Source organism: Euprymna scolopes, chromosome 21 (assembly GCF_053919585.1).
Source record: "Euprymna scolopes isolate OS-2025 chromosome 21, ASM5391958v1, whole genome shotgun sequence".
Lineage (NCBI taxonomy): Eukaryota > Metazoa > Mollusca > Cephalopoda > Sepiida > Sepiolidae > Euprymna > Euprymna scolopes.
The window spans coordinates 53,081,573-53,107,158 of NC_136502.1; the positions used below are offsets into that span (position 1 = coordinate 53,081,573).

A 25,586-nucleotide genomic window follows, 5' to 3' on the forward strand; every position below is an offset into this window, starting at 1 on the left:
GCGTCATGTCGAAATTAATAAAAATTCCAAAAAATTATCGAATAGAAAAAAAAATTACCATTAAAAAAGTATATATCAAATTATAGAGTCTTATCATGTTTGATAAAATTAAAAGCTTTTTAAAATCTGAGAGAGGTAACTGCAGTTGATAAGATCATTGTAAATACGCCAAGAATATTCGGTTTGTTGGAAAACAAGATGATAGCAATAGCAGTAGTGATGGTTCAGACTATGGACACGTGGACAGTGTGACCACGAAAGAAGGAATCAATTCCATCAGACCTGAAGTGATAAAGGCAGAAATGATGGTCAAAGGAAAGCCGGTTGTTTTTCAGCTAGATAGTGGAGCCTCAGTGAACATCCTGAATGAGAAACATGTGGCGGGAAAAACACTTGAGCAGTCCAATAAAACCCTTGTCATGTGGAACGAGTCACAAATGAAACCTTAGGAGCACGTCGGATAAAAATGATAAACCCAAAAACCGGACTCAAGTATGCAGTGAAGTTTGTCATTGTAAAGGAAGACTTCCATCCACTACTTGAAGCGAATGCCATCCAGCAAATGGCACTCATTAGTGTGAACAATGACAAATTTAAGAGTGTTGCAAACATATCTCAAAAAGACAGCAGCCAGCACCCGGAGAGCATCATATCCGAATTTCAGGATGTATTCCAGGAAGAATTAAGTACGTTACCTGGAGAGGTTCATCTGGAGGTGAACTCCAATGTAACACCACATGTTGCAGTGGCTCGAAGAATACCAGTGGCTATCAAGGTAAAAGTGAAAGCCGCAAGCATTTCCAGTTGCCCGTACTGGACGATCTCCTCCCAGAACTTGCTGATAGCAAAGTTTTCTCAACTCTTGATCTAAGAGATGGATTTTGGCACCTTAAGTTAGATGAAGCCAGCAATCGCTTGACCACTTTTGCCACTCCATATGGTCGGTTTCGATGGAAGGTTTTACCATTTGGAATTGCTCCAGTCCCGGAAATATTTCAAAGAGAACTATATAATAATATGGCCGATTTGAAAGGAATCATCAACAAAGCAGACGATCTTCTGGTGGTCTGGATTGGTAAAACGATGGAAGAAGCAACAGAGGACCATGATAGAAAACTCAGAAGGCTGTTGGAAAGATGTTGTGATCGTGGAATGTGATTGAATGCTGAGAAAATGAATTTATGGCAAACATCTGTATTATTTCTTGGTCACAGGATAACCAGTGAGGGTTTACTGCCAGATCCTGAGAAAATAAAAGTCATAAAAGATATGCCAGGGCCAACAGACATTAAGGGAGTGCAACGATTGGGAGGAATTGTGAATTATTTGGCAAAGTTTCTGCCCCACATCTCTGATGTGATGGCTCTAATTCGCAACTTAACAAATGCGGATGTACCATGGACGTGGTCTCAGATCCATGAAGAAGCTTTTAAGAAAATCAAAAAGTTGGTGAGTGAAGCACCAGTATTGAGATACTATGACCCCAACAAACCATTGGTCGTTCAATGTGATGCAAGTGAGAAAGGAATGGGGGCTGCATTGCTACAAGAAGGTCAACCCTTAGCATATATTAGCCGAGCACTTACAGACACAGACACCCGATATGTACAGATTGAGAAAGAACTATTGGCAGTGGTTTATGCCTGTGAACAGTTTCACCAATACACATTTGGTCAACAGGTTACAGTACTGACTGATCATAAACCATTAGAAGCAATAATGAAAAAGGAATTGGGGAAATGTTCAAAGCTACTGCAAAATATGTTAATGTGGTTGCAAGTTTACAATGTGATTGTTCTATACTATCCTGGTAAGAAGATGTTCCTAGCAGACACATTATCAAGGGCATACATTCATGCAGTGAGCAATGAATGTATCGATGATGATGATGATGATGATGATGATGTCTAGGAAACAAAATATATTCCAGTGACAGAGGGAAGGTTGCTCGAATTGCGCTCAGCCACAAAAGAAGACAGATGTATGCAGATGTTACAGCAAGTAATTGTGGAAGGATAGCCAGAAGACAAAGTACATCTTGACCTAGAGGTGAGACCATATTTCAGCATGCGGAATGAAATGACGGTACAAGATGGATTAATATTCAGAGGAAAACGAGTAGTAGTACCAACAACACAGCGAGCAGTGTTAAAAGAAAAATTGCATTCCACACACCTAGAGTTCGAAGGATACTGCAGAAGAGCAAGAGAATGCTTGTACTGGCCAAATATGAATAGTGACATCAGAGACTGTCTCAAAATGCCTAACGTGCAGGAAATATGAGGTAGCCAATCCTGCAGAGCCATTAATGGGTTATGAAATTCCTGAGAGACCCTGGGCAAAAGTAGTAGATCTCTTTAGCTTTGCAGATAGGGACTATCTCTGCACCGTTGATTATATAAGTAATTTATGGGAAATTGACCATCTCCTGACTACACAAGCTAGAACGGGGATCACTAAACTTAAGCACCATTTTGCACGACATGGGATACCAGATCAGGTGGTCACTGATAATGGACCACAATTTAGTAGTCAAGAATTCTCCATCTTTGCAAGAAAGTGGTGTTTTGCACATACACCTGTCAGTCCTTACAATAGCAAGGCAAATGGAAAAGTAGAATCTGCTGTAAAGATGGCAAAGAACCTTTTCCGGAAATCAATGGAAGATAAGGCTGATCCATACCTAGTGATGCTGGATCACAGGAATACGCCAGCCAAGGGTCACTTATCACCTGCGCAGAAGCTAATGTCAAGAAGAACAAAGACACTTCTTCCAACCAGAGAGAACCTACTCAGACCAGAACTACACAAAAATCTAAGCAAAACAGTTAAGTGGGACAGCAGAAAGCAAATGCATTGTTTCAACCAGAAAGTAAAACCACTTCAGCCAGTGCAACATGGAGATGTGGTACGTATTAAACCACACATAAAAGGTCAGTGAGAGTGGAAGAAGGCAGTTGTGCGGCAGAGACTGGATGAGAGGTCATACCATGTCAAAGTTGATGGGGAGTTGCTCTGACGTAATAGGGTGGATTTAAAAAAAAATAGCAGAAGCACTCCCATCACCAGCATTGATCCCTCAGTCATACCAAAGGCCTAGTGAGGAGGCACCAATAACTGAACTGCCAAGTACAAAAGGGGTTTGTAATTCGCAAACACCTCGGATCGAAAGTAATAGAAGAGAAGGAATGAGGCCGGCGACACCATCCCCAGCAAACCAAAATACTGAAGGAATGAGGATAACACGTTCAGGGAGACTATTAAGGAATCCGGCTAGATTCAAAGACTATACAAACTAATTGAGTCCAAGTGAAAAGGGCAGAATAATCCCTGTTAGGCCGGAGGGTAGTCAGCCCAGTGAAGGCCTAGGTCACAAGGACAAAACATTGTTTTGTTTCTGTATTTTAGTTATTTTGTGTTTTTGTTAGTGGATCTTCTTTCTTTGTTTTTGTTCTTAAAACGGGGAAGATGTTGCATGAGGAACTAATCTCAGGTTACACCGCTAGAGTACCGTCCCTTGGCAGCGACAGACCTGTATTGTGGATAATGGTGCGAGAATAAAATAAGATGCCAGTAAACCAAGTGTACGCGTTGTGTTGTTTTCATTAATGGGAATCCGCATGTAAAGATAATGAAACTGAGAGAGAGAGAGAGAGAGAGAGAGAGAGAGAGAGAGAGAGAGAGAGAGAGAGAGAGAGAGAGTCTGTTGCTGGTTTCACATTTTATACACTCGGTCCCGTGACTCAGAGCTGGCTTCTGATTGGATAAGCCAGGAAGAAAAGGGTTCGAAATTTCCAGCTATGAGAATTCGCTCCTGCTTGTGTTTGTTGCAATTTTCGTCTGCTACAAATTTTAATAAGGAGATAAGTAAGTAATAGAAATGAATTGTGCCTGGCAAGCATACTGTCGTAATATTACATTTTGATTGGAAACATGTTTCTTATATATATATATATATATATAGATGAGAGAAATGAAGAAGCCTATGCGGAGCTTGTACAGTTCTTGGATGATAAAAGCCTATCTCTGATAATGAGAGAAGCCACCAACAATGGAAAAAAAGCTCAAGGAATATTATGCGAACACTATGCGGGTAAAGGAAAACCGCGAGTTATTTTTTTTATATTTCTTTATATTTTTTTTATATTTTTAAAATATTTTTTTATATTTCTTTATATTTTTTATATTTTTTATATTTCTTTATATTTTTTTAATATTTTTTTTATATTTCTTTATATTTCTTTATATTTTTCATATTTTTTATATTTCTTTATATTTTTTATATTTCTTTATATTTTTTATATTTCTTTATATTTTTTTATATTTCTTTATATTTTTTAATAATTTTTTTATATTTCTTTATATTTTTTATATTTCTTTATATTTTTTATATTTCTTTATATTTTTTTACTAATTTTTTATATTTCTTTATATTTTTTATATTTTTTATATTTTTTATTTTTTTATATTTCTTTATATTTTTTAAATTTCTTTATATTTTTTATATTTCTTTATATTTCTTTATATTTTTTATATTTCTTTATATTTTTTATATTTCTTTATATTTTTTATATTTCTTTATATTTCTTTATATTTTTTATATTTTTTATATTTCTTTATATTTTTTATATTTCTTTATATTTCTTTATATTTTTATATTTCTTTATATTTTTTATATTTCTTTATATTTTTTATATTTCTTTATATTTCTTTATATTTTTTATATTATTTATATTTCTTTATATTTCTTTATATTTCTTTATATTTTTTATATTTCTTTATATTTCTTTATATTTCTTTATATTTTTTATATTTTTTTATATTTCTTTATATTTCTTTATATTTCTTTATATTTTTTATATTTTTTAATATTTTTTATATTCCTTTATATTTCTTTATATTTCTTAATATTTTTTATATTTCTTTATATTTTTTATATTTCTTTATATTTCTTTATATTTCTTTATATTTCTTTATATTTTTTATATTTCTTTATATTTTTTATATTTCTTTATATTTCTTTATATTTTTTATATTTTTATATATTTTTTATATTTCTTTATATTTTTTATATTTCTTTATATTTCTTTATATTTTTTATATTTCTTTATATTTTTTTATATTTCTTTATATTTCTTTATATTTTTTATATTTTTATATATTTTTTATATTTCTTTATATTTTTTTATATTTCTTTATATTCCTTTATATTTTTTATATTTCTTTATATTTCTTTATATTTCTTTATATTTTTTATATTTCTTTATATTTCTTTATATTTCTTCATATTTCTTTATATTTTTTTATATTTTTTAATATTTTTTATATTTCTTTATATTTTTTTATTTATATTTTTTTATATTTTTTATATTTCTTTATATTTATTTATATTTCTTTATATTTTTTATTTTTTTATATTTTTTTTATATTTTTTATATTTATTTATATTTATTTATATTTCTTTATTTTTCTTTATATTTTTTATTTTTTTATATTTTTTTTATATTTTTTATATTTCTTTATATTTCTTTATATTTCTTTATATTTTTTATATTTCTTTATATTTTTTTATATTTCTTTATATTTTTTATATTTTTTCATATTTTTTTATATTTTTTATATTTCTTTATATTTCTTTATATTTCTTTATATTTTTATATTTCTTTATATTTTTTATATTTCTTTATATTTCTTTAAATTTTTTATATTTCTTTATATTTTTTATATTTCTTTATATTTCTTTATATTTTTTATATTTTTTATATTTCTTTATATTTCTTTATATTTCTTTATATTTTTTATTTTTTTATATGTTTTTTATATTTCGTTATATTTCTTTATATTTCTTTATATTTCTTTATATTTTTTTATATTTTTTATATTTCTTTATATTCTTTTATATTTCTTTATATTTCTTTATATTTCTTTATATTTTTTTATATTTTTATATTTCTTTATATTCTTTTATATTTCTTTATATTTCTTTATATTTCTTTATATTTTTTTATATTTTTTATATTTCTTTATATTCTTTTATATTTCTTTATATTTCTTTATATTTCTTTATATTTTTTTATATTTTTTATATTTCTTTATATTCTTTTATATTTTTTATATTCTTTATATTTCTTTATATTTTTTATATTTCTTTATATTTTTTATATTTCTTTATATTTTTTATATTTCTTTATATTTTTTATATTTCTTTATATTTCTTTATATTTCTTTATATTTTTTATATTTCTTTATATTTCTTTATATTTCTTTATATTCTTTTATATATTTTATATTTTTTATATTTTTTTATATTTTTTATATTTTTTTATATTATTTATCATTTTTTATATATTTTATATTTCTTTATATTTTTTTATATTTTTTATATTTCTTTATATTTTTTATATGTCTTTATATTTCTTTATATTCTTTTATATATTTTATATTTTTTATATTTCTTTATATTTCTTTATATTTCCTTATATTCTTTTTTATTTTTATATTTCTTTATATTTCTTTATATTCTTTTATATATTTTATATTTTTTATATTTCTTTATATTTTTTATATTTCTTTATATTCTTTTATATTTTTTATATTTCTTTATTTTTCTTTATATTTCTTTATATTTTTTATTTTTTTATATGTTTTTTATATTTCGTTATATTTCTTTATATTTCTTTATATTTCTTTATATTTTTTTATATTTTTTATATTTCTTTATATTCTTTTATATTTCTTTATATTTCTTTATATTTCTTTATATTTTTTTATATTTTTATATTTCTTTATATTCTTTTATATTTCTTTATATTTCTTTATATTTCTTTATATTTTTTTATATTTTTTATATTTCTTTATATTCTTTTATATTTCTTTATATTTCTTTATATTTCTTTATATTTCTTTATATTTTTTTATATTTTTTATATTTCTTTATATTCTTTTATATTTTTTATATTCTTTATATTTCTTTATATTTTTTATATTTCTTTATATTTTTTATATTTCTTTATATTTTTTATATTTCTTTATATTTTTTATATTTCTTTATATTTCTTTATATTTCTTTATATTTTTTATATTTCTTTATATTTCTTTATATTTCTTTATATTCTTTTATATATTTTATATTTTTTATATTTTTTTATATTTTTTATATTTTTTTATATTATTTATCATTTTTTATATATTTTATATTTCTTTATATTTCTTTATATTTTTTATATTTCTTTATATTTCTTTATATTTTTTATATTTCTTTATATTTCTTTATATTTCTTTATATTCTTTTATATATTTTATATTTTTTATATTTTTTTTATATTTTTTATATTTTTTATATTATTTATAATTCTTTATATATTTTATATTTCTTTATATTTCTTTATATTTCTTTATATACTTTTTTATTTTTTATATTTCTTTATATTTCTTTTTATTCTTTTATATATTTTATATTTTTTATATTTCTTTATATTTCTTTATATTTCTTTATATTCTTTTATATTTTTATATTTCTTTTTATTTCTTTATATTTTTTGTATATTTTTTTATATTTTTATATTTCTTTATATTTTTTATATTTTTTATATTTCTTTATATTTTTTATATTTTGTATAATTTTTATAATTTTATATTTTTTATATTTTTTATATTTCTTTATATTTCTTTATATTTCTTTATATTTTTTATAATCCTTTATATTTCTTTATATTTTTTATATTTCTTTATATTTCTTTATATTCCCAACTGACATCTCTTAAAAAGCAAACCGACAAAAACGTTACAGACTACATTATAAGAACAGAAATCATTTTAACAGCCCTCAGAAATGCTGGAAAACAGTAGATGATACCTTAATCATCGCAATGATATTAAAGGGATTACCGAGCCAGTTCGACCCTTTTTCTATCTATGTAACCCACAGCAACAAAGAACTGACGTACTCTATATTTAAAACCGAGCTCCACAGCTCCGAAGAAACGCTAAGGCACAGAGATCAGTCTAGCAGTGACGACGTCATGAAACTGGCAACTTGTTTTTCAAAAACCACTATGAGATGATAGCTGTGACGAGCAAACCAACAAGCGAGCCGCTTCGTGTTTTACATGCGGTGGGAAGGGATACATACACAAAGAGTGTTCCAACAACAACAGGCGAAAACAGTGGTGTAACTACTGTAAAAGCCCTACTCATAAGAGAGAGTGCTGCCACTATAAATGCAGGGATACTATAAAAAAGGCAGCGAACACCAAAGAAAACACATTCGTGTTCAAAATGGAAGACTACTACAGACAAGAGGCAATATCCCCCATGGGCTTACTAGTCGATGTGGGAGCAACTTCCCACATTATTAGAGATGAAAAGAAATTTAAAAACTTTGACGCTACATTCCAACCAGAGAACCATTACATGGAATTAGCGGACGAAACAAAAACCAGTGTTACAGCATTATAATGAGGAGACGCCGAAATACATCTACTAGACGAAAATGGAGACAGTGTCACAGTAACCCTGGAAATGGCGTTACTGATACCCACCTATCCACAAGATATTTTCTCCATGAAAACCGCCACTAAAAAATGGAGCAACGGTCATCTTCAAAGAAAATGAAGATGAACTAATGCACAAAAATGGAACCAAATTTAAAATATATGTACACAAAAGATTATTTATCTAATGACTGTGGAGGATGAAAGTGATGAAGATAGCTGCCATCAATGCTACGACATCCACACGTGGCACAGAATACTCGGCCACTGTAACTACGATGACGTAGCAAAACTACCTGTTGTAGTCAACGGAATAAAAATAAAAAACAAAAACTCCAGCAACAGAACTTGTGACATTTGCCTTCAAGGAAATTCCCCCAAAGCAGAAATAAACAACCTGATGAACGGGCAACTGGTATACTACACTTAGTACATTAAGACTTAGCCGGCCCAACAGACCCAGCAGATTTAAGCGGGTATTCATATATTTCATTAAGAATAAAGGTGACACTACACCCGAGAAGTTCATCGCGGACATTTCCCCCTACGGCAAAATAAAAATATTAAGATTGGACAATGGCTCGGAGTTCAAATCAAATGACTTCCAGAAACTACTCTGCAAAAATAAAATAAAATAAAACATGAAATTTCGGCACCGTACTCATCTCATCAGAATGGAACGACCGAAAGAAATTGTTTGAAATGGCAAGATGCATGATCGTAGAAAGCGGCTTGCCCAAAACTTTATGGATTTCCACTGTTATGACATCTGCAGTTATACGTAACAGATGCTTCAACAACTACTTAAAACAGACTCCTCATTATGAGATAACCGGCAGAAAACCCGACCTTTCAAAAATGCACATTTTCAGCTCAGTGTGCTATGCCTACTCTAACACAATAGGAGGAAAACTTGACCCAAAATGCCAGAGAGGAATATTTATCGGATATGACAGAAACAGCCCAGCATACCTAATCTACTACCCAGAAAACGGAAAAGTGTATAAACACAGACAAGTAAAATTTATCAACAGCACTAGTGAACAACACACTCAAATCTCCCCACAAAATGATGATGATGGAGACTTTCTCGAGAGACGTTTGACAGAAAACCCCCAAAAATCTAGTATTAATGAACCACCCAACGCCATGGAAGAGGATATCCATACACAGAGATGCCCTGAGTGGAAACACAAGATACCCAGCTACTTAGAGGACTATGTAACAACAGTTCAAGACGAGAGCAGTAACACACTAATCAACGTCGATTACTGTTACATGGTGTACTGTACCACGCACCTATAAAGAAGCTGCAACCTCCTCAGCGGCACACCACTGGATCAAAGCAATACAGGAGGAAATCAATTCCCTAAAAGAAAATAACGTGTATGAACTAATATCTTTACCGAAAGGTAAAACAACAATCAGTGGCAGATGGGTATACAAAATTAAAGAAAACCCTGACGGAACTCCAAAATACAAAGCAAGATTCGTCGCAAGGGGCTATAATCAAACCAAAGGGGTAGATTATACAGAAACTTTCTCACCGACAGCCGACATCACATAAATCCGCATATTAATGCAAATGGCTACCCAATACGATCTCATCGTACATCAAACGAACGTAAAAACAGCATATATTCATGTCCCTAATGATCATGAAATTTACATGGAGCAACCAGAAGGATTTGAGGTAAAATGGAAAACAGGCAAGAAACCAGTCTGTATGTTAAACAAATCCTTATACGGCCTAAAACAATCGGGTAGAAACTGGAACCAAACCCTACATAATAGGCTCACCAAAAATGGCTTCACTCAAAATAAAGTGGATCACTGCGTCTACATATGACATAGCAGTAAAGAACGAGTCATTGTCATCTCATGGGTCGATGATTTAATTATTGCAGCTGATAATAATGATTCACTAAGCACTACTAAGCAGATGCTGATGTCCGAATTTGAGATGAAAGACCTTGGAAAACTCCGGCATTTTCTAGGAATAGATTTCAATATAACCGAAAAATATATATTAATGAGCCAGGAACGTTATGCGGCAAAAATACTGGAAAGGTTCGACATGCTCGACTGTAAGCCCAGGACAACACCATGTGAGCAGAAGTTGGATTTAACCGATAATAACTCCAACAACACGATCAACCCCAGAAAATACTGTGAAGTCATCGGTAGCTTAATTTATTTGATGACCTGTACGCGACCAGATATAAGTTACATTGTCAGAAAATTATCCCAGTATTTATCCAAGCCGTGTGAATAACACTGCACCGCAACCAAGCATGTACTGAGATACATAAAGGCCACTGTGTGATATCAATTATGCTATACAAAAACAAATGACTAACTTCAGCTAATTGCATACAGCGACGCCGACTGGGTGTCAGATCAATGCGACAGATGAAGTACGTCTGAGTACTGCTTCAGTTTGACAAAAAACGGCCCACCCATTTCATGGAAATCAAAAAGTATGGTAGCATTATCCACATGCAAAGCTGAGTATGTGGCATTAGCGAAGACCGCTCAAGAAGGTATGTATCTCCTACAGCTACTCACAGAAATGAACCTATGCAAAAATTATGGACCGATTAAGATATTCAAAGATAACCAGAGTGCAATAGCACTTTCCAGGGACCCTGTGTACCGCAAGAGATGCAAGCATATAGACATAAAATACCACTTCATCAGGGACACCCTAAACAACGGCGACATAAAAATTATCTATTGTCCTACAAATGACATGCTAGCGGACATTTTGACGGAAACCCCCAGCCCGGGCAAAGTTAGATAGATTCAAAGAACTTCTTTTTGAACTTTAAATACGATGCTCTTATATAACACAATAACATTCTAAGAACAAGCGGGGGTGTTGGAACTCTTCCTGTGATTGTCTCCCCTTTATTGTAAAAATCCCACAATCCCTTTTTGCCATATAATAAATTTTCTCCTCTCTATCCGACCACACGTGTTTATATTTCCTCCTTTGAACCTTAACCCATTTCCTATCTCAATTCCACCTAAAATGCACCATTCAACAGTGGTGGTCCTGGTCCACTTTACGACGGTTCTTGCTTTAATTCAAGTTAAAGTGCGATAACCGTTTATACATTATTTAAACGGGGAAATTCTTTCTTTTTACACCGGTTGCTGAAATTTCTTTCTTTTTTTTTTTTTTTTTTTAATTTTCTTGGTGTGTTTGTTGTTGTTAGTGTTTGTAAAGACGTTTCCATGTTTTGAACGAAGTTAGTGCATTAAAGGGAGACTAATGGAAAGGTGAGTTAATATCATTTATTAAGATAAAAAAGAAAAAAATCTCAAGAAAAACAACGACACAAAATTAGAAGAAATCTATCAGGTAACTGATTCCACGGATTTTTTACGAAAAAATTTTGTTTTCTCTGGTCACATAATTACCTTACGCTCAGGCTAAAATAAAAGTGGCTCTATTTATTTATCTATCATTCTGGTTTGACTTATTTTTGTCCCAATTCAGATTGCACTCCTGCCTGCACACACATTTAAAACTAATTTTGTGTCGAACCATCACCAAGCAGAATTTTTGTAGGAATTTTTGACACCCCTAACACGAAACTGCGAATAAAATAAAAAATAAAAAAACTCGTAATTTCTCTTTTAAAAGTGGGTTGTTTATTTTCTCTATGGATTATACTTCCAAAATAAACTATTAAAGTTGTTTTAAAAGTAATAGAAATATTTTTTTTTTTTTTTTTTTAAACTAATGAATTTTACGAACTCAATATTTTTCAATTTTTAAACTTTAAAAATCTATCCAAATTTTTCTATTGATTCTATTTTTACGATATTTTCAGGGTCAATGTGAAATTTTATGCTCTTTTCAATGAACCGAATATAATATTTTGGACAAACGTTTTTTTTTTTTTTAATTCACGCCCCCCCCTCTCATTTTCAAGTGTCTATTAAAAAGTAAATAATTAATTTACTCACCAAAGTTTTATGTATCACAAATTGAAGAGAAAAGGTCAATAAATAATATATTCAAATTTAAAACAAAAAAGAAGTAGTGTTTTTTAGAAATTTACCTGTAAAGTTTGAAGTTTAAAACCTTTTTTTTTAAAAAAACCATGTTGTTTGTTTTTTCTTTTTTTTTTTTTAATGACACCTTGGTCCTTGCTCCTTTAATGGAAAAAAAATTAGGGCTTGAATTACATTTTTCGAGTAGTTATAAGCTTGAAAAGACAGGGGGGTCGAATAATTCACGCCTCCCATTTTGAAATGTCTATTAAAAAGTAAATAATTAATTTACTCACCAAAGTCTTATATATCACAAATTGAAGATAAAAAATCAATAAATAATATATTCAAATTTAAAACAAAAAAAAGTAGTGTTTTTTTAGGAATTTACCTGTAAAGTCCGAAGTTTAAAACCTTTAAAAAAAAAACACGTTTTGTTTTTTTTGTTTTTTTTTAATGAAACCTTGGTCCTTGCTCCTTTAATTGAAAAAAAAAAATTAGGGCTTGAATTACATTTTTCGAGAAGTTATAAGCTTGGAAAGACGGGGTGGAATTATTCAATATTTTTCACGAAATTTCTGACACACCTACATCACCACTTGATGATTTAACTTTTTGGTGCAAGCTCACGAATCAACCTAAATATAAAAAGAAAGAAAAAAATCTTTATGATTTATGTGTCCGTCACGGAACAGAAACGTTGGTACTTTTTAGGTAGAGTCGATAGATCGATTTTTTTTTTTTTTTTTTTTTGCACATGAAAAAAAAAAATATATATATATATATATTGTGAGAAATTTAAATTGTTTGACTTACCTAGGGTAGATCGAAAAGTGTGTCAGAATTTTTGGGGAATTTTTGACATCCCTAACACAAAACTGCGAATAAAATATAAAAAACTCATAATTTCTCTTTTTAAAGTGGGTTGTAAATTTTCTTTATGGAATATACTTCCAAAATAAACTATTAAAGTTGTTTAAAAAATAACATTTCTATTATTTTTTATTTGAAAAAAAAAAACAAAAAAAAAAACAGTGTTTACAAAGTGCCTTCCTGCCTTCATGCAGTCATGTTTTTTACGTAATGAAATCAATTGAATTTTACGAGTTAAATTTTTTTTCGAAATCTATCAAAATTTTTCTATTGGTTCAATTTTTACGATATTTTCAGGTTCAATATGAAATTTTATGTTCTTTCAATAAACCGAATATAATATTCTAGACAAGCGTTTTTTTAAATTCACCCCCCCCATTATGAAATGTCTATTCAAATGAAAATAATTAATTTTCCCACCTCAAATTTATATATCACAAATTGAAGATAAAAGATTAATAAATAAAATAAGCTAATTTAAAACAACAAAAAAAGAACAGTTATTTGCAAATTTACCTGTAAAGTCCAAAGTTTCAAACCTTTTTTTTAAAAACCACATTGAATTTTTTTGTTTTTTTAAGTGAAACCTTATAATCTTGTTATATTGTCCAGAAAATGTCGTAAAATTACGATACTTTTTCTATTTCATTCAATGTTTTTTTTTTTTTTAGATATTTAAAATAAAAAAGTCCAGTCCAATAAGAAGAAATAAAATATATTAAATCAAAAACATGTATTTCTTTGAGAAAATAAAAAAAAAATCCTCAAATGTTTTTTTTAAGGCAAAAACTGATAAAATATGATTATTTTTCACCTATGGCAACACATATTTCTTCACGCACAAGGCTAGACGGCTAACACATATGTGTCATTTTTACATCCTTCTATCCATCCGTATTTCAAAATAGGAAGAAACACCACTTCGCCAACACCGTAACAATGCTTACGTAATGGCGACCTTTTCAAATAGTTGTTTAAAAAAATTCTTTTATTTAACAAATACATGGAATATAAAATATAAATATGGACAAATTCTCATAAATGAAAAATGGAAGCATCCATTGATTAGTATTTTATATAAGTGATTTTTTTTAATTTATATATATTTATTATTTTTAGATTAAGTTAAATTTCGTGAAATCTTTCTCAAAGAAAACCGATTTAAAAAAATATATTGTATATTTTTCAATAAAACCTGTTATTATTTTAAAGTTTGAAAAAAAGATCAGGTTTAAATTACATTATTCATATTGTTATAAGCTTCGAAAGATAGGGAGTCTATTTAATCACCCTTTTTTTAATGGCGAATTCTGAGACTCCTAATAGATCAGTGGGGAAGAAAGGAATGCTGGTAGCTGTAACCAACGGCTGGTGGTCCGTTAAGTAAAGAAACTGGGTGCTTATTCCTTGCAAGTTAAATAGACATTCCAGTCACACGTGAATCTCGTTGAAGAGAGTTTGGGTATATAAAAGGAGTGGCCGCGCTACGGCTGTTGTTGTCTTTCAGACAAACTACACTTCGATCATCGTTACTCATCTGTTACTTTTACAAGGAAAGACTGCTTGTAAGCAACATCGACATTTCATTGCAAGACTTCAAACGTCTTTTCTTCCCCCCACCTACTCGTCAGTAAGCTAATTCAGATAATATATATATATATATATATATATATATATATATATATATATATAATGAAAAATGTTTTCACTGCTGACAATTTAAGCTAAATTTTTAAGTTAAATAAATTGATTGTAAAAATACTTTTGGAAGATAAATATTAGTTTTCTGTGCCTAAGTCCTAAGATATTGAATTAAATTAAAAAAAAACACCTTGTTTGTATAAAAAAAAATAGCTTAATTCGCTCCCAAAAGCGAGATATTTTGCCCTTTGCAGAATCGCAACAAACGAAAGTTTGGTAAACGTATATTAAATGGAAGCTCAGTCGAAAGGCTGTCTGAAAATGACGTCGGATAGTTAAAAAAAAAGTAGGGGTGCTTGTTTTCTTTTTTTTCCAAGCTGCGCATGCGTACATTTCTATAATGAGCATTTGTATAATTTTTACCATTTTTAATTTAATCATTTTTTGTATGTTCCTGCTTTTAAATTTAAAAACAAATATTTATTTTCAAGATTATATAAAAATTATGTTACGCCAAAAGTTTCACATTCATTCAAGAATCTTACATATAAAAATTATAAATTTTGTAATTATAATTTTTTGTGAACATATTAAATAAACAATGCTTAATTCAATGATAATATTGGTAGTTTGAGAAATTAATTTTTCTTTAAGTTATATTGAATTTATGAATGTGGATTTTAGGGGCTTTTTTCGTAATGTTCTTGTAAAAATTAAATAATTTTTGTAATTGCTACAATTAACGATGCTTTATTTTCATAAAAATAAAAATAAATTCATGATTTTTTTTTTACTACTAAAAACCATAACTTTAGTAAAAGTAATTTTTGTTTAAACAAAATAATACATTTCCAATCAGATTTAAATAAAAATAATGGGTTCATTATATTCTGCAATAATTATTTGATAAATACTGAAAATTTCATTAAAATTAGTTAATTTCCTGATTTTTGGTGAATTTTCAAGTAAAGGGAGGTGTAAAAATGTTTATACATTTTAAGAATCGGCATTCATTTTGCACTTACATAGTGGTAATGTCATCAGCTTGGAATGGTACAGTTTTGTTTTCGGTTTCGATTCTAGCTGATGGAACCTAAATATTTTTTATTAAATCACCATACTATAATAATATATACGAAATCTGGGCGAATTATGTAAGTGTATTTTATGACTGGGAAAAACTTCTACCCACCCGCTAGTAAGTAAATATATGAAACATACATTATTGAAAATTACATGACAGCAGGTTAAATTATGGTTCGAAAAAAAAATAATATTAAGTCGAATTTTTAAATAAAATTGTTGGAGGTTTTCCAGAATAGGTAACAAAAGAAAAACGGATCGAAAAAATTAAATACATAACAAATAAATGTTACTAAATGCAAGCTAAGTTACTCTTCTTACGATATGGATGAATTTTTTTGTTTTAAATTATTTTAAAGCGTTTAATTAAAAAATAAAGGTAGTGCAAAACCAGTTTAATTAGAATGAAACATGCAAAATGTTATTTCATCAGAGCCGTAATGGAGTTGAGCCTTAATAATCACTCAAAAATCAAAAAATTAAACTGTAATCTGAAAAGGCAAAAAAATTACCAGCACACGCTTGACATTTGCATTATTCGCACGACTTTTTAATTAGGATGTGTTCTCTTCACGCCAAACATACGACTTTTTAATTAGGATGTGTTCTCTTCATGCCAAACATACGACTTTTTAATTAGGATGTGTTCTCTTCACGCCAAACATACGACTTTTTAATTAGGGTGTGTTCTCTTCACGCCAAACATACGACTTTTTAATTAGGATGTGTTCTCTTCACGCCAAACATACGACTTTTTAATTAGGATGTGTTCTCTTTACGCCAAACATACAACTTTTTAATTAGGATGTGTTCTTTTCACGCCAAACATACGACTTTTTAATTAGGGTGTGTTCTCTTCACGCCAAACATACGACTTTTTAATTAGGATGTGTTCTCTTCACGCCAAACATACGACTTTTTAATTAGGATGTGTTCTCTTCACGCCAAACATACGACTTTTTAATTAGGGTGTGTTCTCTTCACGCCAAACATACGACTTTTTAATTAGGATGTGTTCTCTTCATGCCAAACATACGACTTTTTAATCAGGATGTGTTCTCTTCATGCCAAACATACGACTTTTTAATTAGGATGTGTTCTCTTCACGCCAAACATACGACTTTTTAATTAGGATGTGTTCTCTTCATGCCAAACATACGACTTTTTAATTAGGATGTGTTCTCTTCACGCCAAACATACGACTTTTTAATTAGGATGTGTTCTCTTCATGCCAAACATACGACTTTTTAATCAGGATGTGTTCTCTTCACGCCAAACATACGACTTTTTAATTAGGATGTTTTCTCTTCATGCCAAACATACGACTTTTTAATTAGGATGTGTTCTCTTCATGCCAAACATACGACTTTTTAATTAGGATGTGTTCTCTTCATGCCAAACATACGACTTTTTAATTAGGATGTGTTCTCTTCATGCCAAACATACGACTTTTTAATCAGGATGTGTTCTCTTCACGCCAAACATACGACTTTTTAATTAGGATGTGTTCTCTTCATGCCAAACATACGACTTTTTAATCAGGATGTGTTCTCTTCATGCCAAACATACGACTTTTTAATCAGGATGTGTTCTCTTCATGCCAAACATACGACTTTTTAATTAGGATGTTTTCTCTTCATGCCAAACATACGACTTTTTAATCAGGATGTGTTCTCTTCACGCCAAACATACGACTTTTTAATTAGGATGTGTTCTCTTCATGCCAAACATACGACTTTTTAATTAGGATGTGTTCTCTTCATGCCAAACATACGACTTTTTAATTAGGATGTGTTCTCTTCATGCCAAACATACGACTTTTTAATCAGGATGTGTTCTCTTCATGCCAAACATACGACTTTTTAATCAGGATGTGTTCTCTTCATGCCAAACATACGACTTTTTAATTAGGATGTGTTCTCTTCATGCCAAACATACGACTTTTTAATTAGGATGTGTTCTCTTCACGCCAAACATACGACTTTTTAATTAGGATGTGTTCTCTTCACGCCAAACATACGACTTTTTAATTAGGATGTGTTCTCTTCATGCCAAACATACGACTTTTTAATTAGGATGTGTTCTCTTCACGCCAAACATACGACTTTTTAATTAGGATGTGTTCTCTTCATGCCAAACATACGACTTTTTAATTAGGATGTGTTCTCTTCACGCCAAACATACGACTTTTTAATTAGGATGTGTTCTCTTCATGCCAAACATACGACTTTTTAATCAGGATGTGTTCTCTTCATGCCAAACATACGACTTTTTAATTAGGATGTGTTCTCTTCATGCCAAACATACGACTTTTTAATCAGGATGTGTTCTCTTCATGCCAAACATACGACTTTTTAATCAGGATGTGTTCTCTTCACGCCAAACATACGACTTTTTAATCAGGATGTGTTCTCTTCATGCCAAACATACGACTTTTTAATCAGGATGTGTTCTCTTCATGCCAAACATACGACTTTTTAATCAGGATGTGTTCTCTTCATGCCAAACATACGACTTTTTAATTAGGATGTGTTCTCTTCATGCCAAACATACGACTTTTTAATTAGGATGTGTTCTCTTCATGCCAAACATACGACTTTTTAATTAGGATGTTTTCTCTTCATGCCAAACATACGACTTTTTAATCAGGATGTGTTCTCTTCATGCCAAACATACGACTTTTTAATTAGGATGTGTTCTCTTCATGCCAAACATACGACTTTTTAATCAGGATGTGTTCTCTTCATGCCAAACATACGACTTTTTAATCAGGATGTGTTCTCTTCACGCCAAACATACGACTTTTTAATCAGGATGTGTTCTCTTCATGCCAAACATACGACTTTTTAATCAGGATGTGTTCTCTTCATGCCAAACATACGACTTTTTAATTAGGATGTGTTCTCTTCATGCCAAACATACGACTTTTTAATCAGGATGTGTTCTCTTCATGCCAAACATACGACTTTTTAATCAGGATGTGTTCTCTTCACGCCAAACATACGACTTTTTAATTAGGATGTGTTCTCTTCATGCCAAACATACGACTTTTTAATCAGGATGTGTTCTCTTCATGCCAAACATACGACTTTTTAATCAGGATGTGTTCTCTTCACGCCAAACATACGACTTTTTAATCAGGATGTGTTCTCTTCATGCCAAACATACGACTTTTTAATCAGGATGTGTTCTCTTCATGCCAAACATACGACTTTTTAATCAGGATGTGTTCTCTTCATGCCAAACATACGACTTTTTAATTAGGATGTTTTCTCTTCATGCCAAACATACGACTTTTTAATCAGGATGTGTTCTCTTCACGCCAAACATACGACTTTTTAATTAGGATGTGTTCTCTTCATGCCAAACATACGACTTTTTAATTAGGATGTGTTCTCTTCACGCCAAACATACGACTTTTTAATTAGGATGTGTTCTCTTCACGCCAAACACTGAATTCATTCTCCTCGACAATCTGTCTTTATAGCAGCCACTCCTCTCATATGCAATTTATATTTTGAAATCACACGCCCCTATGATCTTTAAAGATCATTTCACTTCATATAGATCTTACATTTCTAATGCTTCACACATAACCAGACACTGATAGCCTTTGATACATGACCAGACACAGCTAGAACTCAATACATTCTTGTTGCCTTTCAAAAATAAAAATATCCAAGTCGAATCGTAATTCTCTTTATAAAATGACTCAAATGTTAAAAAAAAGTCAAACTTAAATCAATATATCATCTTATCCATAGCATGATGACAGTGGTTTTCAAAAAGTCTGACTCGAATCGTAATTTAATTTTTTCCATAGTAAGATAACACTATTTCCCAAAAAGTGCGACTGTACAATTGTATATAAATCCTCTCCATAACATGACGACACCATTTATTAAAAATGCGACACTCAAATCGTAATTTAATTTTCAAAACATGACAACGGGATTTCTCAAAAAGTGCAGCTCTCAAATTATAATTTAATCTCTTCCATAACATAGCAACAGCATTTCTCAAATAATTCGACTCTCAAATCATAATTGAATTTCCAAAACATGACGACACCATTTTTCAAAAATGTGACTCTTAAATCGTAATTTAATTTTCAAAACATGACGACACCATTTCTTAAAAATGTGACTCTTAAATCATAAATGAATTTTACAAACATGACGACACCATTTCTCAAAAATGTGACTCACAAATCGTAATTTAATTTTCAAAACATGACGACATCATTTCTCAAAAATGTGACTCTTAAATCATAATCCAATATTTAAAACATGAAACATTTATAAAGGTTTAAGAATATTTTTTTCTTGTACAGAAATATTGTATAATAATGTAGCAAAATATAATTTTAGTTTGCACGCATTTTTAGAAAAGGAAGAGTTATTGCCCCTGTTCTTTGGCTGATAAGAGTCATCTATTGGCGGGGTTTGAAACTAAAATACACACATTTGCCTCATGTCACTGATATGCAGAAGTGCCGTTAAAATATATATTTAGTATTGTATTAGAAATCGTGCAAAGAAGTTGTAATATTTGTTAATTTTCCATAGCAATCAAATAAGACATGACCCAAGTGGCTAAATTCTATTATCATCATTTTTTTTACTTGAACGCATTTTACTTTTATTTTACATTTTACTCATCACCAAAATTGAAAGCAAAAATTGCTTCTTTCTTTTTTGTTACACATTTTATTTATATATTTAATTTTTTTTTAAACTGAAACAAAATGAAATTAAAACTCAAAGGACTCTTATATTATCTCAAAATGGTGGGGGGGGGTTGCAATATTTTTGGCATAATGAGAAGAGGTAGATATTTACCTGCTGCTTACCTCAACATGATGTGATACAAGGTCAGAAAGTGAGGATGTCCAGCTAGCACATCTGGGCATCTCCATCGGCATTCCTCAATAGGAGCGCTTCGGGCAACAAGCAATTAACTTGCCCCACCCAAAACCCAAGTGGCAAGGCCTGGGATGAGCGAACCTTTTAAGTAATAATCAGGCAGCATACTTCAGTCTGACATGTAATGGGCCAGTTCCTAGCCTGGCACCTATCAGACTGATGATCAAGATTGGATTCTTGAATGGTACTTCCTACTCAAGTCTCTAAAGCAACCAAAGCAGCAAGGAGACTCACCCACCAACAATGAAAATGTGAGAGTATGGCCACAAAGGTTTGGTCGATTCTGTTTATATCCATGGGTAATAAAAACAAACAAATCAGGTGCCAAAATCGTTTTATAAAAAATGCTAAATCTCTTTGAATTCTTCAGTGATAACCTTTTGTCTTGACAGGAGAAGTCCACTACATTCTGCTGATCGTAACTGAAATAATTCTTTGCTTAGAAAAGCTTATCTGACTTCATTTATGCTGCCATTTAAAAAAAAAATGCTTTGAACAAATACATTTTTCTTGTCTATTACGAGAATAGTTATACAGTGCAGAATATTATAAAAATTAAGTTTAAAATATGACTTTGTGATGTCTGTTAAGCAATATTTCTTCTTTATTTGCAGGTAACATTTGTGGAAAATACATGAATCAATCAAATTCATAATTACCGCCAAAGATTTTTTGCTGAGTTCTTTAATAATAGATATGGAGATGAGTGATAAAGAGAAATCTTATTCTTGTGGCATATGCAAATTAAGATTTGCATGTGGTTCAGATTTTAATGAACATGTACAAACACATGACGGAGAAAATCGTTATTCATGTCGGATATGTGGAACTGCCTTTCCAGAGAAGTCTTTGTTAAACATCCACATGCAGACGCATCCTGGGGTGAAACGTTATTCATGTCAGATATGCGGATTGGGATATGCACATAATTCTGGTCTTAAAAGACACCAGAAATTACATTCTGGAGAAAAACCTTATGTTTGCAAAGTGTGTGGAAATGCGTTTCTAGTAAATTCTACGTTAGAACGACACATGAGAACACACACTGGCGAAAAGCCATATGTCTGTCAGATATGTGGGATGGCGTTTTCACAAAACTCGAACTTAAACGTACACATGCAAACACATACTGGGGCGAAACCTTATTCATGTGAAATATGTGGCAATGCTTTTCCACATAATTCTGGGTTAAAAATACACAGGAGAACACACACAAAAGAGAAACCTTATTCTTGTAACGTATGCAATAATGCATTTTCAAGTAATTGTCAGTTGAAAGTTCACCTACGGACACACACTGGGGAGAGACCATACATTTGTAAAATATGTGGTACGTCTTTTTCACAGAAGTCGAAGTTAAACCTGCACACACGAACGCACACCGGAGAAAAACCTTATCAATGTAAAACATGCGGAAATACATTTTCAGATAATTCTGCTTTAAAAATCCACATGAGATCACACACTGGTGAGAAACCTTACGTTTGTAAAATATGTGGAAATTCATTTTCAATGAGTTGTACTTTGAAAATACATGTTAGGACACACACTGGAGAAAAACCATATGTTTGTGAAGTATGCGAAATGGCATTCGCCCAGAGGGCTTCTTTCGACGTACACATGCGAACTCACACGGGAGAGAAACCTTATTCATGCTATATATGTGGAAATGCATTCTCAGATAATTCTGGCTTAAAAAGACATGTAAGGTCGCACACTGGTGAAAGACCTTACATCTGTAATGTATGTGGAAATGCATTCTCTGTGAATCATGCTTTGGAGAGACATTTGAGGACACACACTGGTGAAAAACCATATATTTGTCAGGTGTGTGGGACATCATTTGCACAGAATTGTCATTTGAATGTACACATGCAAATACACATGGATGGAATAAGTCAGAGAGAGTTGCAACCTTGATTGAAGTGAGTGTTCCTAATGATGGCGGTCTTAACAGAGTTGAAAGAGAGAAACGGACCAAATACCAAGGTCTCATGTATGATATGAAAAGAAACTGGAACCTAAAGGGGATATCGATCATACCAGTTATCATAGGTGCCACAGGACTTATGAAGAAGAACCTGAAGTTCTACCTAACTAATATTCCTGGTGAACCAAGTGCAAAAGAGATTCAGACAATTGCGCTTAAGGGAACAGCGAGGATACTAAAAGGAGCTCTCGGTTGGTTTCAATAAAAAAGCGGGGCAATGTTGGCAGCTGGTTTGGTTTCACCATACCCAGCATTACAATCTTCAAAGGAAGAAAAATAAAAAAAAAGAAAACTTGCATGTCTACTTGAGAGAATTTAAATGTCTTCAGAGAACTTGAATGCCTACTTGAAAAACTTTAATGCCTATTTGAAAGAACAGAAACTGAATACCTATTAGACACTGTTCTGGAGTGTCCAAGATCTCGATCTGTACAGGGCTTATCAGGACAACATGGCATGAGGATACTTTCCCCTACAAATACACCCTGAATAAATATTAAAAATAACACAGTATTCGAAAACCAATTAAAATTCCCTCGATATGGATACCCTACTCTGACTTATACACAAATTGGGGTACCTTCTCTAAGTGTAACAACACTATGATAGATACTCCATCAGACTAGATAAATACTTGTCCAGTAAGACCAAGAAACTAAAAGAAAGATATAGTGTAACATAGTTAATTGATCAATGAATAAAAGGAAAGTTAATATTACTAACTCAACGGTTGAGAGATAAAAGAAATGTTATGGAATATTCATGTATGAGAATTTCAACTGAAGTAAAATGAAATAATTGAAAAGAGGTTTTAAACAAAAATATGAATTATCTAGTATCGCTGTTTGGTCGCTGAAACAATACACATAATAATTGTGATAGAACAACATGTCTTATGAAAACAAAATTAATATATATAGAAGTAGTAAAGTAAAATACAAAAAGAAAATCATTTTATAAAATGTGAATGTTTATATATATATATCAACAGATTGAGATGGACATACGAAACTCACTTGAGGCTAGTAGCCTCAAAATCACCTTGTCTCATTGAGACGTTTTATTCGCTAGTGTAGAGTAAAATATTATTATTTGCAAACTCTAATTCCCTTATGTTGGGCGAAATATTATATTATCACACATTGTTGTGCTCAGTGAATCAATTGACTTTTATCATTACAATATAATGTCTCTCAGAGACAAAATTAAGTCTACAATTTGATCTGTCATTTGTTCGCCATTCGGCAGGTTATCCACAGTGAACTCCACGAGGACTACAGGACTAGCAGTATCCATCTTGGAAGGCATCACTTAACTCATCAACTTGTTGCAGCTTTTCTTCGTCAGCAGAGTTTTGTATCCAGAATTACCTGAAGATGAACTATTACCCTTTCCAGGTGTTACCAGCCCAGTTCGGCAGATAGCTAAAGATGACACATCTTTTGCAATTTGGATCTTTTTTACTTTAATAAAATTCACTTTGAAGTTTAAAAGGTGAGCCTATTGTCATTTCTGGTTGGTTTTCTTTTATTCTACCAAGAGCAAAACTGCTGTGAAGATATATCTCACAAATTATATTTTTTTACATAGATTTTAAATAAATGTTTTTACAATTATATAGATATTGATACATTTTAATACAATAAATATTTTAGTTTTCAAATATTTTTCTATTTAAAAAAAAAATCTTGTTTATTTGCTATATTATAAGACCAAGAAGAAGTTGGAGTCATCGCCTCCTAACAATAGCCGCCATCTGCATACAGCAGAAGTGACCCCCAAATGACTTTTAAACAAACAAAAAATTCTTAACCTATTCTCATAATGTATCCTTATTTTAACAGATATATACATATGCGACCGCACACAATTCTTTTTTTTTTGTAAAGTTTACATCAAAATTTGCAAGCTGATTTGATTTCAAAGCAAACATCTACTGAAGGTAAACTTTTTGTTACGTATGTGAATCTGATTTTGAGTAATTTTATTTAGAAAAAAACTCACTAGTATAAAAGAGGATATAGTGTTATTCTTATAATATGTGTTGATTTGTGTGTTTGTAGCAATGCATCTTAAAACAGCACACAACCACTGAATAACACTTGTATAATTGTGTTCTGTTATTGAAGGTATACATAATTTTCTAGTTTGCACTTATCATATTAGTGAAATTATATACCTAATAAATTATTTTGTTTTTGTTCTCAAAATCAACACAAACAAATTTTGTCAATATACAAGTTTATTTACAGTTCACTGATGACAAGAGAGAAAGATGGAACCGAAACGACTATGTTTAGCGGTAAGGGTGTGGGTGCGTTTGTGTGTTGCAGACAACGTAACTTGTCACTTACACTCGACAACTGTCGGCCTTTTCTTTCTCTCTATGGTTGTTTATGTTATTTGTGTCTTATAAAGATATCAACCGACACTCCTCGAATGTAAATATTTAAAATATTTTATTATTCTTTATTTTGTGTTCACAATTCTAACTCCCAGGTCTGGGATGTAATCCTTTGTTTGTTTTCTTAATAATTGCAATTCCGGTCATTTTTATGACACAAAATGTAGATTATC

At 30.6% G+C, this 25,586-nt stretch overlaps 1 protein-coding gene across 1 annotated transcript; it reads left to right on the forward strand.

The window, feature by feature from the left end:
• The first annotated feature begins 11,660 nt into the window (after positions 1-11,660).
• LOC145242340 (uncharacterized) lies at positions 11,661-24,516 on the forward strand. The gene is made up of 2 exons (XM_080105351.1): positions 11,661-11,777; positions 21,634-24,516. Exon 2 carries the CDS (start codon positions 21,716-21,718, stop codon positions 22,937-22,939), a length of 1,224 nt encoding a protein of 407 aa, XP_079961477.1. The 5' UTR covers positions 11,661-11,777; positions 21,634-21,715; the 3' UTR covers positions 22,940-24,516.
• The last annotated feature ends 1,070 nt before the right edge of the window (positions 24,517-25,586 follow it).